The following is a 16,203-nucleotide window of genomic DNA, read 5'->3' on the forward strand; positions in this document are numbered from 1 at the left end:
AAAGTCTCGCCGTGATTATTATCAAAACAAAACCAGAATAGCAGTAAAATTATCACCCATAGGTATTCGCAACACCGACAACTTCTTGATTTGATACCACATGCCAAATCCCAACACATCCGATAATCATAAAGTCATCATCTGCGCTGAACACCATTTGTGTCACTTCTTTTTTTCTAAGAAGGGATGATTTTCTAACCGATTGGTAACTTCATATGCCAGCCTCCTAGGGCCCGCATGACCGCTAGCTCACAGTTGAGATGCCCATCTTCAGTATACGCACCTAATTCTTCCACTCTCTTCTTCTCATCTAAATAACATGGCATATCTTCTTCTGACAATGGAATTGCGATTCCATTTCGACACAAGACAGTACTAGATTGATGGAGACAAAACGAAATCCAGTCGACCATGCTTAAGAAGACTCACAATCATGGTTTTCCGGTAAGCGTATGATTCTCCTCGTAGAATATCACGATTAATTCATGCTTGTTTTACAAAAACAGTATTTCTTGTTTTCTTTGTTGTTCTCCCAAGAGATTCTCAAGAGAACATCACTAATGATCTATACTTTTCTAATTAAAGGAATATGTGTTTCCACTTTCTTATTGAGCAAAGAGTGAGCGATACTCCTACCTCTTGGAAGGAGGTGCTAAAAGGCCTTTTCTATTTACTCTAAAGCTTGTGAAAGTTGTCTATTAAGGGTTTATAATCTCGAAAACCGGCATTAACGATTTACAATGGATGTACGAAAATTGAAACAATTAATGCGGTTGTCCCATAGTAATTGATGATGCTACTTTAGTTAGTGAGGGTTTGGTAAGCTAGCAGAAAGGCTTTGCAATGGGAAGGGCTGCATCCTTTAAAAATGATTAAATTATACAAAATGATTGTGGGAGCTCATAATATTGAAAGAATAATTTCAATGCGTGATTTTTGAAGTATGATCTTTTTACAAAGCCGCAATGACCGTAAAAAATGGCAAAGAAGGAAAATGGAACTTGCAGTGTTCATTTTGACATATAAAGGGATGATTTTCTAACCGATTGGTAACTCCATATGCCAGCCTCCTAGGGTCGGTATGACTGCCTGCGCTCACAGTTGAGACCCCAATCTTCAGTATACACACCTAATTGTTCCACTCTCTTCTTTTCATCTAAATAACATGGCATATCTTCTTGTGAAAATGAAATTGCGATTCAATCCCGACACAAGACTGCACTAGATTTATGGAGACAAAAACGAAAGCTAGTCGACCCTGCTTAAGAAGTCTCTCAGTCATGATTTTCCGGTAAGCGTGTGATTCTCGTCGTGGAATATCACGATTGATTCATGCTTGTTTTACAAAAATAGTATTCCATGATTTCTATGTTGTTCTCACAGGAGATTCTCGGGAGAGCATCACTAATGATCGATGCTTTTCTAATTAAAGCAATATGTGTTTAAACTTCCTTATTGAGCAAAGAATGAGTGATACTCCTATCTCTTGGAAAGAGGTGCTAAAGGGGCCTTTCTCTTTATTCTAAAGCTTGTGAAAGTTATATTCTAAGGGTTTCAAATCTCAAAACTGACATTAACGATTTACAGTTGATGTACAAGGATGAAAACAGTTAATATGACTGTCCTATAGTAATTGATAATGTTGCTTTAGTCAGTGAGGGTTTGGTCGGCTAGTAGAAAGGCTTTGCAATGGGAGGGTTTACTTCCTTTAAAAATGGTTAAATTATGCATAATGATTATAATCTTGAAAGAATAATTTCATGGCATGATTTTTTCAAGTATGATGCTGTTACGGAGTCGTAATGGCTATCAAAAAGGGCATAGAACGAAAATGGAACTTTGAGTGGTCATTTTGACATATGATGTGTTCATCTTAGTTCGCTTTTCATTAGGCTTCCCATGTCTTTGTGAGACTTCTTGATCTCTTTTTTGGGTTGAATCATTCTCCGTGGGGGGAGTATGGTTTTGAGACGGTGTATACAGCCTACACTGTATAAAAGAGTGAATAAGTATGCATTCGTCTACGAGATACATGCAAATCACGCAAGATTGACTCTGTATATCATGTCTAGTAGGCTAAACAAGATAGTAGGTATTTAACTGAAACAACCAAACTAGCATGTGTAAACTCATTTCAGAGATATCAATTGTGTTTGTAAAAATAATTAACCAAGGGAGATCCCAAGATTTCTAGTGGTTTCACAGTGTTGAGGCTCAATTAAACAAAATTATCTAACATTCAACTGTAATGTATCAAATGCTCTCCACAACAAGCCTTCCATCATGAAACCATAAAGATTAAAATACATATTTTAACAATTATACATATGATCTCTATAACCTAAATTAATTGTTCTATCGTCTAATTATATAAACTTCCAATCCAATTTAAAATAGAAAACTTGTTTGCCTATTTTTAATGAATTACCCTTAAGTTCATTTTGCTTTATAGAAAATAACATGAAAGTGTTCTTCACCCTCAAACAGCAGCCTACAACTTAAATCCAGTAAAAACTACTACTAAAATACTCATCCAAAGAGAGAAGAGCCACGACCATATTCAATCAAATATTGTTTATTCTTATGAATTAATCAAAAATAATAACGGAACTTGACGTGTTGTAGGGTATTAAAAAAAATTCACACATAGATAGTTGGGAATTGATAATGAAATTTAAACATAATCAGTTTAACGAAATTTGAATAAATCGAGAATCACACCGGAACATAAAGTCCTGAAAAGCATTCCTAAATTTCAGACAAGATAGTTGGGATATTAATTTTCATTTTTGATAAAAACAAATGGCTTTCAAGTCAGTATTTTATGATTCAATTTAGGGGTCTGTATCATATTAAACAAAATTTAAATGAGTTAGAATGTATTGTGGGAGTGTAGATCAGCGAAAATATGTATATATAAGTTAACGCTTTCGAGTGTATCATGCGTATATAGTTAACGGTCTCATGTGTGTATTAAATAACCATGCCAAGTAAACATGTATTCAAATTTTAGTAGATTATATTAATTGGTTTGGTAAAAATTTCTATTTTTGTAATCTGTTCATATCTATTATGTTTTTTATTCTTTTGCACCTAGACTATCTTTTTGATATTCTATTATACCACTATACGTTCCTACCCGACACTAAAATAGTATATTGTCCTTAACAAATTATTTTGCATTTTTCTAATTCTTATTATCTTTTATTTTATTATGAGATTCACTACCAACCCTACTCCCACTATGGCACCCACAACAATTCGTTGGCGACAATTTTGTTCTTCACCCCGACACAATTCTCCCATATATCCAATGTCGTTATAAAAGAAATTAATGTAATTTATTTGTTTCTCACTCATCAACAACTTATCTTTATGTTTCGAATATAATTAGTTTATTTAGCAATTGTCATTTTAAAAGATTAACATAATTTGAATTAATAATGTGGATGGTTATATTTTTGTTATAAAATATTTTATTTAGATTATATAACCAAAAATTGTAAATAGATATATTGAAAGCTAATAACTCATAGGATATTTTTGACAATCCATATAAATCTAAAAAAGGGAACTTACTATGGGATACATTTTTAGTTCAAAAAATGGTGTACCGTAAGGTGAAATAGTATTAGGATAATTATTTACACTATTTTTATGTAATAAGTTAGTGTCGGCCCGTGATATTTAAAGACACTCAAATCTATAAATTTGCTAGAACAAACGTACATGATAGAGATAGAAATATAATTACAAGATAACTAACAAGTAGGAATCAAATTTTCAAATATTGAAAACTGAATAGTAAACCGCACCATCTCAACGGCACGTGTCAACCCGCAATCAAGCCTATGTGCGTGGAATGTTAACTGCGGAATACTAGCGAAAGGACTCTTAATGTCAGTATTTCTATATTTGTACCAAATGTATATGTACAGCTTGATATATAGTACATTTACTTTGATGCAAGAACCAAAGGCCAGGTTAAAACGTAATATGATAAGGTCATGGTTAATTATGTGGAATGATGAGTAATGTTACGTACTAATTAAGCAATATGGAGTATCAATTATATTAACATGATTTTACCTGCATGTTTAATATACAAGAGAAATATGCGGTTAGATTGGTAAAATTTTGAAACTATTATTTTTACAGAATCAATGGAAAATATTTTCCCCAAATAAAATAATAGTCGCTGTAATTTTAGATATACTTTATAAAGCAACAAGGAGACAAAATTACACACAACATGCAGCTAGCATAATGGACAACAATGTAGTATGTCCGTGCACTAAAAATTACTTGGTTTTCTTAAATGGGAAAGTGAATATCCAAAGGATGTTTTATTGGCGTAGAACAACATTCAGTTGAAAAAAAAAAAAAAATACAACAGAGTTGACTATTATCTTGTCTCTTTGTTAAGCAAAAGGCTATATTAGCATAACCCATTTGTCTTGCTACTCATCCAAGAGCATTGTAAACGGTAACTAGCAACATCTAAAAGGCAATGAAGAATTTCGTTTTTTTCTGTTCTTGGTTCTCCTGGCAACAACTTCATTGGAGATCAATGCTCAAACATGCAAACCAAGTGGTGGTATCCGGGGAAGAAAACCGCATCCAGGAGAATGCAACCGTGAGAACAACTCGGATTGTTGTGTCCAAGGTAAGTTTTACACCACGTATACATGCTCGCCTCCAGTGACAGGCGATACTTAAGCAACACTGACAATAAACAGTTTCCAAAAGGGAGGTGATGGTGGTGGTCCGTCGGAGTGTGACAACCAATACCACTCTGATGACACACCAGTTGTGGCGCTGTCAAGTGGATGGTACAAGGGAGGGGATAGGTGCCACAAGTGTATTACCATCAATGGAAATGGGATGAGTGTAAAGGCAATGGTTGTGGATGAGTGTGACTCTACAATGGGGTGCGATGATGATCATGACTATCAACCACCTTGCCCTAATAATAGTGTTGATGCTTCCAAAGCAGTGTGGAAGGCCTTAGGGGTATCCGAGGATAACTGGGGAGATTTGGATATTACCTGGACAGAGTGATGTTAATCTAGCTCTCCTTTTAAAACATCAAATACTATTTCTGTTTCTGTTATTTGTGGATATTGTAATCTGTAAAATTATTGCTGTAACTATATATACTAATGACTAGAGGTTCACACCAAACTTATCAACACCACTATCCATTCAAACCCATATAGAGATATATTACGTTATACACATATTAACATACCTTTAGATGTATATGGATTCAAAAAACAACTGATATGACACACAAAGACACACAAAACCCATTCAGTGGTATAATCTTTCATGATAAAATCAATTCCACTACTAAATTTTAGACTAGTTTTTCCTACTCATATGAAGCAGCCCTACAAATAGACTTTACCACAAACAGAATAAAAAAAATTATGTATTTTCACATTCTAATTCACTTTATGCAATCAGACAACACCCCGCACCATAATCACAGGCAAACCGAACCTTTAACAGACTCTACCTGTTAATTATCAAAACAAAACCACAATAGCAGTAAAATTATCACCCATATGAAGTCGCAACACCGACAGCTTCTTGATTTGATACCACATCCCAAATCCCATCACATCCGATTATCATAAACTCATCATCTTCGCTCAACACCATTTGTCTCACTTCTTGTTTTTTAAGAAGGGATGATTTTCTAACCGATTGGTAACTTCATATGCCAGCCTCCTAGGGCCTGCATGACCGCCAGCTCACAGTTGAGATGCCCATCTTCAGTATACACACCTGATTCTTCCACTCTCTTCTTCTCATCTAAATAACAAGACGTATTTTCTTGTGAAAATGGAATTGAGATTCCATTCCGACACAAGACCGCATAAGATTGATGGAGACAAAACGAAAGCTAGTCGACCATGCTTAAGAAGACTCTCAGTCATGGTTTTCCGGTAAGGGTCTTTCTCCTCTTAGAATATCACGATTGATTCATGCTTGTTTTACAAAAACAGTATTTCATGTTCTCTTTGTTGTTCTCGCAAGAGATTCTCTGGAGAGCATCAGTAATGATTGATGCTTTTCTAATTAAAGCAATTTGTAATTCCACTTTCTTACTGAGCAGAGAGTGAGCGATACTCCTATCTCTTGGAAAGAGGTGCTAAACGCGATTTCTCTTTAATCAAAAGCTTGTGAAAGTTGTTTTCTAAGGGTTTTAAATCTCAAAAACCGGCGTTAATGATTTAAAATTTATGTAAGAAAACAGTTAATGCGGTTGTCCCATTGTAATTGATGACACTACTTTTGTTAGTGAGGGTTTGGTTAGCTAGTAGAAAGGCTTTGTAATGGGAATGTTTTACATCCTTTAAAAATGATAAACTTTTGTACGATGATTGTGGGAGCTCGTAATCTTGAAAGAATAATTTCATGGCATGATTTTTCAAGTATGATGTTGTTACGGAACCGTAATGGCCAGCAAAAATGGCATAGAAGAAAAATGGAACTTTGAGTGGTCATTTTGACATACGATGTGTTCATCTTAGTTTGCTTTGCGTGAGGGTTCCGATGTCTATGTGAAACTTCTCAGTCTCATGTTTGGGTTGAATTTTGTCGCGCGCACGATGTGTTCATCCTAGTTTGGAGTGGTCATTTTGACATACGATGTGTTCATCTTAGTTTGCCTTGCGTGAGGGTTCCGATGTCTATGTGAAACTTCTCGGTCTCATGTTTGTGTTGAATTTTGTCGTGCGCACGGGGTGGGGGTTGGGGGTGGTAAGGTTTTGAGACTATCTAGACAAATTACAACGTACTAAAAGCTGAATATGTATGCATTAGTCCACGAGATAGATTCAAATCAAGCAAGATTTACTTTATATATCACGTCTAGTAAGATAAACAAGATAGTAGGTCTGCAACTGAAACAACCAAACTAGCATGTGTAAACTCATTTCAAAGATATTAATCTGTAAAGGTATTGATGTAACTATATATACTAATGACTAGAGGTTCACACCAAACTTATCAGCACCAATCCATTCAAACCATTATATACATATGCTATGTTATACAGATATTAACGTACCAATAGATGTATATGTATTCAAACAACAACGGATATGACACACACAGAGACAAAAAAACCATTCAGTTTTATATTCTTTCATGGTAGAATTAATTCCACTACAAAATTATAGACTACTTTTTCCAACTCATATGAAGCAGCCTTATAAATAGACTTTACCACGAACACAATAATATATATATATATATATATATATATATATATATATATATATATATATATATATATATATATATATATATATATATATATATATATCTGTGTGTGTGTGTGTGTGTATTTTCACATTCTAATTCCCTTTATGCAATCAGACAACACCTTGCACCATAATCACGGGCGACACGAACCCATAAAAGTCTCGCCGTGATTATTATCAAAACAAAACCAGAATAGCAGTAAAATTATCACCCATAGGTATTCGCAACACCGACAACTTCTTGATTTGATACCACATGCCAAATCCCAACACATCCGATAATCATAAAGTCATCATCTTCGCTGAACACCATTTGTGTCACTTCTTTTTTTCTAAGAAGGGATGATTTTCTAACCGATTGGTAACTTCATATGCCAGCCTCCTAGGGCCCACATGACCGCTAGCTCACAGTTGAGATGCCCATCTTCAGTATACGCACCTAATTCTTCCACTCTCTTCTTCTCATCTAAATAACATGGCATATCTTCTTCTGACAATGGAATTGCGATTCCATTTCGACACAAGACAGTACTAGATTGATGGAGACAAAACGAAATCTAGTCGACCATGCTTAAGAAGACTCACAGTCATGGTTTTCCGGTAAGCGTATGATTCTCCTCGTAGAATATCACGATTAATTCATGCTTGTTTTACAAAAACAGTATTTCTTGTTTTCTTTGTTGTTCTCCCAAGAGATTCTCAAGAGAACATCACTAATGATCTATACTTTTCTAATTAAAGGAATATGTGTTTCCACTTTCTTATTGAGCAAAGAGTGAGCGATACTCCTACCTCTTGGAAAGAGGTGCTAAAAGGCCTTTTCTATTTACTCTAAAGCTTGTGAAAGTTGTCTTTTAAGGGTTTATAATCTCGAAAACCGGCATTAACGATTTACAATGGATGTACGAAAATTGAAACAATTAATGCGGTTGTCCCATAGTAATTGATGATGCTACTTTAGTTAGTGAGGGTTTGGTAAGCTAGCAGAAAGGCTTTGCAATGGGAAGGGCTGCATCCTTTAAAAATGATTAAATTATACAAAATGATTGTGGGAGCTCATAATATTGAAAGAATAATTTCAATGCGTGATTTTTGAAGTATGATCTTTTTACAAAGCCGCAATGACCGTAAAAAATGGCAAAGAAGGAAAATGGAACTTGCAGTGGTCATTTTGACATATAAAGGGATGATTTTCTAACCGATTGGTAACTCCATATGCCAGCCTCCTAGGGTCGGTATGACTGCCTGCGCTCACAGTTGAGACCCCAATCTTCAGTATACTCACCTAATTGTTCCACTCTCTTCTTTTCATCTAAATAACATGGCATATCTTCTTGTGAAAATGAAATTGCGATTCAATCCCGACACAAGACTGCACTAGATTTATGGAGACAAAAACGAAAGCTAGTCGACCCTGCTTAAGAAGTCTCTCAGTCATGATTTTCCGGTAAGCGTGTGATTCTCGTCGTGGAATATCACGATTGATTCATGCTTGTTTTACAAAAATAGTATTCCATGATTTCTATGTTGTTCTCACAGGAGATTCTCGGGAGAGCATCACTAATGATCGATGCTTTTCTAATTAAAGCAATATGTGTTTAAACTTCCTTATTGAGCAAAGAATGAGTGATACTCCTATCTCTTGGAAAGAGGTGCTAAAGGGGTCTTTCTCTTTATTATAAAGCTTGTGAAAGTTATATTCTAAGGGTTTCAAATCTCAAAACTGACATTAACGATTTACAGTTGATGTACAAGGATGAAAACAGTTAATATGACTGTCCTATAGTAATTGATAATGTTGCTTTAGTCAGTGAGGGTTTGGTCGGCTAGTAGAAAGGCTTTGCAATGGGAGGGTTTACTTCCTTTAAAAATGGTTAAATTATGCATAATGATTATAATCTTGAAAGAATAATTTCATGGCATGATTTTTTCAAGTATGATGCTGTTACGGAGTCGCAATGGCTGTCAAAAAGGGCATAGAACGAAAATGGAACTTTGAGTGGTCATTTTGACATATGATGCGTTCATCTTAGTTCGCTTTTCATTAGGCTTCCCATGTCTTTGTGAGACTTCTTGATCTTTTGTTTGGGTTGAATCATTCTCCGTGGGGGGAGTATGGTTTTGAGACGGTGTATACAGCCTACACTGTATAAAAGAGTGAATAAGTATGCATTCGTCTACGAGATACATGCAAATCACGCAAGATTGACTCTATATATCATGTCTAGTAGGCTAAACAAGATAGTAGGTATGCAACTGAAACAACCAAACTAGCATGTGTAAACTCATTTCAGAGATATCAATTGTGTTTGTAAAAATAATTAACCAAGGGAGATCCCAAGATTTCTAGTGGTTTCACAGTGTTGAGGCTCAATTAAACAAAATTATCTAACATTCAACTGTAATGTATCAAATGCTCTCCACAACAAGCCTTCCATCATGAAACCATAAAGATTAAAATACATATTTTAACAATTATACATATGATCTCTATAACCTAAATTAATTGTTCTATCGTCTAATTATATAAACTTCCAATCCAATTTAAAATAGAAAACTTGTTTGCCTATTTTTAATGAATTACCCTTAAGTTCATTTTGCTTTATAGAAAATAACATGAAAGTGTTCTTCACCCTCAAACAGCAGCCTACAACTTAAATCCAGTAAAAACTACTACTAAAATACTCATCCAAAGAGAGAAGAGCCACGACCATATTCAATCAAATATTGTTTATTCTTATGAATTAATCAAAAATAATAACGGAACTTGACGTATTGTAGGGTATTAAAAAAAATTCACACATAGATAGTTGGGAATTGATAATGAAATTTAAACATAATCAGTTTAACGAAATTTGAATAAATTGAGAATCACACCGGAACATAAAGTCCTGAAAAGTATTCCTAAATTTCAGACAAGATAGTTGGGATATTAATTTTCATTTTTGATAAAAACAAATGGCTTTCAAGTCAGTATTTTATGATTCAATTTAGGGGTCTGTATCATATTAAATATAATTGAAAATAAGTTAGAATTTATTGTGGGAGCGTAAATCAGCGAAAGTATGTATATATAAGTTAACGCTTTTGAGTGTATCATGCATATATAGTTAACGGTCTCATGTGTGTATTAAATAACCATGCCAAATAAACATGTATTCAAATTTTAGTAGATTATATTAATTGGTTTGGTCAAAATTTCTATTTTTGTAATCTGTTCATATTTATTATGTTTTTTATTCTTTTGCACCTAGACTATCTTTCTGATATTCTATTATACCACAATACGGTTCCTACCCGACATTAAAATAGTATATTGTGCTTACAGATTATTTTGTATTTTTCTAATTCTTATAAAATATTTTATTTAGATTATATAACCAAAAATTGTAAATAGATATATTGAAAGCTAATAACTCATAGGATATTTTTGACAATCCATATAAATCTAAAAAAGGGAACTTACTATGGGATACATTTTTAGTTCAAAAAATGGTGTACCGTAAGGTGAAATAGTATTAGGATAATTATTTACACTATTTTTATGTAATAAGTTAGTGTCGGCCCGTGATATTTAAAGACACTCAAATCTATAAATTTGCTAGAACAAACGTACATGATAAAGATAGAAATATAATTACAAGATAACTAACAAGTAGGAATCAAATTTTCAAATATTGAAAACTGAATAGTAAACCGCACCATCTCAACGGCACGTGTCAACCCGCAATCAAGCCTATGTGCGTGGAATGTTAACTGCGGAATACTAGCGAAAGGACTCTTAATGTCAGTATTTCTATATTTGTACCAAATGTATATGTACAGCTTGATATATAGTACATTTACTTTGATGCAAGAACCAAAGGCCAGGTTAAAACGTAATATGATAAGGTCATGGTTAATTATGTGGAATGATGAGTAATGTTACGTACTAATTAAGCAATATGGAGTATCAATTATATTAACATGATTTTACCTGCATGTTTAATATACAAGAGAAATATGCGGTTAGATTGGTAAAATTTTGAAACTATTATTTTTACAGAATCAATGGAAAATATTTACCCCAAATAAAATAATAGTCGCTGTAATTTTAGATATACTTTATAAAGTAACAAGGAGACAAAATTACACACAACATGCAGCTAGCATAATGGACAACAATGTAGTATGTCCGTGCACTAAAAATTACTTGGTTTTCTTAAATGGGAAAGTGAATATCCAAAGGATGTTTTATTGGCGTAGAACAACATTCAGTTGAAAAAAAAAAAAAAATACAACAGAGTTGACTATTATCTTGTCTCTTTGTTAAGCAAAAGGCTATATTAGCATAACCCATTTGTCTTGCTACTCATCCAAGAGCATTGTAAACGGTAACTAGCAACATCTAAAAGGCAATGAAGAATTTCGTTTTTTTCTGTTCTTGGTTCTCCTGGCAACAACTTCATTGGAGATCAATGCTCAAACATGCAAACCAAGTGGTGGTATCCGGGGAAGAAAACCGCATCCAGGAGAATGCAACCGTGAGAACAACTCGGATTGTTGTGTCCAAGGTAAGTTTTACACCACGTATACATGCTCGCCTCCAGTGACAGGCGATACTAAAGCAACACTGACAATAAACAGTTTCCAAAAGGGAGGTGATGGTGGTGGTCCGTCGGAGTGTGACAACCAATACCACTCTGATGACACACCAGTTGTGGCGCTGTCAACTGGATGGTACAAGGGAGGGGATAGGTGCCACAAGTATATTACCATCAATGGAAATGGGAGGAGTGTAAAGGCAATGGTTGTGGATGAGTGTGACTCTACTATGGGGTGCGATGATGATCATGACTATCAACCACCTTGCCCTAATAATATTGTTGATGCTTCTAAAGCAGTGTGGAAGGCCTTAGGGGTATCCGAGGATAACTGGGGAGATTTGGATATTACCTGGACAGAGTGATGTTAATCTAGCTCTCCTTTTAAAACATCAAATACTATTTCTGTTTCTGATATTGTAATCTGTAAAATTATTGATGTAACTATATATACTAATGACTAGAGGTTCACTCCAAACTTATCAGCACCACTATCCATTCAAACCCATATAAATATATATTACGTTATACACTTACTAACATACCTTTAGATGTATATGGATTCAAACAACAACTGATATGACACACGGAGACACACAAAACACATTCAGTGGTATAATCTTTCATGATAGAATCAATTCCACTACTAAATTTTAGACTACTTTTTCCTACTCATATGAAGCAGCCCTACAAATAGACTTTACCACAAACACAATAAAAATAATTATGTATTTTCACATTCTAATTCCCTTTATGAAATCAGACAACACCCCCCACCATAATCACGGGCAACCCGAACCCGTAACAGACTCTACCTGATTCTTATCAAAACAAAACCACAGTAGCAGTAAAATTATCACCCATATGAAGTCGCAACACCGACAGCTTCTTGATTTGATACCACATCCCAAATCCCAGCACATCTGATAATCATAAACTCCTCATCTTCGCTCAACACCATTTGTCTCACTTCTTGTTTTTTAAGAAGGGATGATTTTCTAACTGATTGTTAACTTCATATGCCAGCCTCCTAGGGCCCGCATGACCGCCAGCTCACAGTTGAGATGCCCATCTTCAGTATACACACCTAATTCTTCCTCTCTCTTCTTCTCATCTAAATAACACGGCATATTTTCTTGTGACAATGGAATTGAGATTCCATTCCGACACAAGACCGCATAAGATTGATGGAGACAAAACGAAAGCTAGTCGACCATGCTTAAGAAGACTCTCAGTCATGGTTTTCCGGTAAGGGTCTTTCTCCTCTTAGAATATCACGATTGATTCATGCTTGTTTTAAAAAAACAGTATTTCATGTTCTCTTTGTTGTTCTCGCAAGAGATTCTCAGGAGAGCAGCAGTAATGATTGATGCTTTTCTAATTAAAGCAATTTGTAATTCCACTTTCTTATTGAGCAGAGAGTGAGCGATACTCCTATCTCTTGGAAAGAGGTGCTAAATGCCATTTCTCTTTAATCAAAAGCTTGTGAAAGTTGTATTCTAAGGGTTTTAAATCTCTAAAACCGGCGTTAACGACTTAAAATTTATGTACGAAAACAGTTAATGCGATTGTCCCATAGTAATTGATGACGCTACTTTAGTTAGTGAGGGTTTGGTAGTAGAAAGGCTTTGTAATGGGAATGTTTTACATCCTTTAAAAATGATAAACTTTTGTACGGTGATTGTGGGAGCTCGTAATCTTGAAAGAATAATTTCATGGCGTGAGTTTTCAAGTATGATGTTGTTACGGAACCGTAATGGCCATCAAAAATTGCATAAAAGAAAAATGGAACTTGGAGTGGTCATTTTAACATATGATGTGTTCATCTTAGTTTGCTTTGTGTGAGGGTTCCGATGTCTATGTGAAAATTCTCGGTCTCATGTTTGGGTTGAATTTTGTCGCGCGCACGATGTGTTCATCCTAGTTTGGAGTGGTCATTTTGACATACGATGTGTTCATCTTAGTTTGCTTTGCGTGAGGGTTCCGATGTCTATGTGAAACTTCTCGGTCTCATGTTTGGGTTGAATTTTGTCGCGCGCACGGGGTGGGGGTTGGGGTGGTAAAGTTTTGAGACTCTCTAGAAAAATTACAACGTACTAAAAGCTGAATATGTATGCATTAGTCCACGACATTGATTCAAATCAAGTAAGATTTACTTTATATATCACGTCTAGTAAGATAAACAAGATAGTGGGTCTGCAACTGAAAGAACCAAACTAGCATGTGTAAACTCATTTCAAAGATATTAATCTGTAAAGGTATTGATGTAACTATATATACTAATGACTAGAGGTTCACACCAATCTAATGAGCACCAATCCATTCAAACCCATATATGCATATGCTATGTTATACAGATATTAACATACCAATAGATGTATATGTATTCAAACAACAACGGATATGACACACAAAGAGACAAAAAAAAAACATTCAGTGCTATAATCTTTCATGGTAGATTCAATTCCACTACAGAATTATAGGCTACTTTTTCCAACTCATATGAAGCAGCCTTACAAATAGACTTTACCACGAACACACTAATATATATATATATATATATATATATATATATATATATATATATATATATATATATATATATATATATATATATATATATATATGTAATTTCACATTCTAATTCCCTTTATGCAATCAGACAACACCCTTTATGCGATCAGACAACACCCCGCACCATAATCACGGGCGACACGAACCCGTAAAAGACTCGGCGTGATTATTATCAAAACAAAACCAGAATAGCAGTAAAATTATCACTCATAGGTATTCGCAACACCGACAACTTCTTGATTTGATACCACATGCCAAATCCCAGCACATCCGATAATCATAAACTCATCATCTTCGCTGAACACCATTTGTCTAACTTCTTTTTTTTCTAAGAAGGGATGATTTTCTAACCGATTGGTAACTTCATATGCCAGCCTCCTAGGGCCTGCATGACAGCTAGCTCACAGTTGAGATGCCCATCTTTAGTATACACACCTAATTCTTCCACTCTCTTCTTCTCATCTAAATAACATGGCATATCTTCTTCTGACAATGGAATTGCGATTCCATTCTGACACAAGACAACACTAGATTGATGGAGACAAAATGAAATCTAGTCGACCATGCTTAAGAGGACTCTCAGTCATGGTTTTCCGGTAAGCGTATGATTTTCCTCGTAGAATATCACGATTAATTCATGCTTGTTTTACAAAAACAGTATTTCGTGTTTTCTTTGTTGTTCTCCCAAGAGATTCTCAAGAGAACATCACTAATGATCTATGCTTTTCTAATTAAAGGAATATGTGTTTCCACTTTCTTATTAAGCAGAGAGTGAGCGATACTCCTATCTCTTGGAAAGAGGTGCTAAAAGGCCCTTTCTTTTTACTCTAAAGCTTGTGAAAGTTGTCTTCTAAGGGTTTAAAATCTCGAAAACCGGCATTAACGATTTACAATGGATGTACGAAAATTAAAACAATTAATGTGGTTGTCCCATAGTAATTGATGATGCTACTTTAGTTAGTGAGGGTTTGGTAAGCTAGCATAAAGGCTTTGCAATGGGAAGGGCTACATCCTTTAAAAATGATTAAATTATGTATAATGATTGTGGGAGCTCATAATATTGAAAGAATAATTTCAATGCGTGATTTTTTAAGTATGATCTTGTTACGGAGCCGAAATGACTGTCGAAAATGGCACATAAGGAAAATGGAACTTGCAGTGGTCATTTTGACATATGAAGGGATGATTTTCTAACCGACCGATAACTCCATATGCCAGCCTCCTAGGGTCGGTATGACTGCCTGCGCTCACAGTTGAGACCCCAATCTTCAGTATACACACCTAATTGTTCCACTCTCTTCTTTTCATCTAAATAACATGGCATATCTTCTTGTGACAATGGAATTGCGATTCAATCCCGACACAAGACTGCACTAGATTTATGGAGACGAAAACGAAAGCTAGTCGACCCTGCTTAAGAAGTCTCTCAGTCATGATTTTCCGGTAAGCGTGTGATTCTCGTCGTGGAATATCACGATTGATTCAGGCTTGTTTTACAAAAATTGTATTCCATGATTTCTATGTTGTTCTCACAGGAGATTCTCGGGAGAGCATCACTAATGATCGATGCTTTTCTAATTAAAGCAATATGTGTTTAAACTTCCTTATTGAGCAAAGAATGAGTGATACTCCTATCTCTTGGAAAGAGCTGCTAAAGGGGCCTTTCTCTTTATTCTAAAGCTTGTGAAAGTTATATTCTAAGGGTTTCAAATCTCAAAACTGACATTAACGATTTACAGTTGATGTACAAGGATGAAAACAGTTAATAT

At 34.9% G+C, this 16,203-nt stretch overlaps 1 protein-coding gene and 1 pseudogene across 1 annotated transcript; both read left to right on the forward strand.

Annotated features, from left to right (window-relative positions):
• The first annotated feature begins 4,266 nt into the window (after nt 1–4,266).
• LOC128133437 (kiwellin-1-like) lies at nt 4,267–5,061 on the forward strand (annotated as a pseudogene).
• Nucleotides 5,062–11,734: 6,673 nt separating this feature from the next.
• Nucleotides 11,735–12,225, forward strand: LOC128133438 (putative ripening-related protein 1). The gene is made up of 2 exons (XM_052770885.1): nt 11,735–11,830; nt 11,914–12,225. Exons 1-2 carry the CDS (start codon nt 11,735–11,737, stop codon nt 12,223–12,225), a joined length of 408 nt encoding a protein of 135 aa, XP_052626845.1.
• Nucleotides 12,226–16,203: the final 3,978 nt, after the last annotated feature.

This window comes from Lactuca sativa, chromosome 4 (genome assembly GCF_002870075.4).
Source record: "Lactuca sativa cultivar Salinas chromosome 4, Lsat_Salinas_v11, whole genome shotgun sequence".
Lineage (NCBI taxonomy): Eukaryota > Viridiplantae > Streptophyta > Magnoliopsida > Asterales > Asteraceae > Lactuca > Lactuca sativa.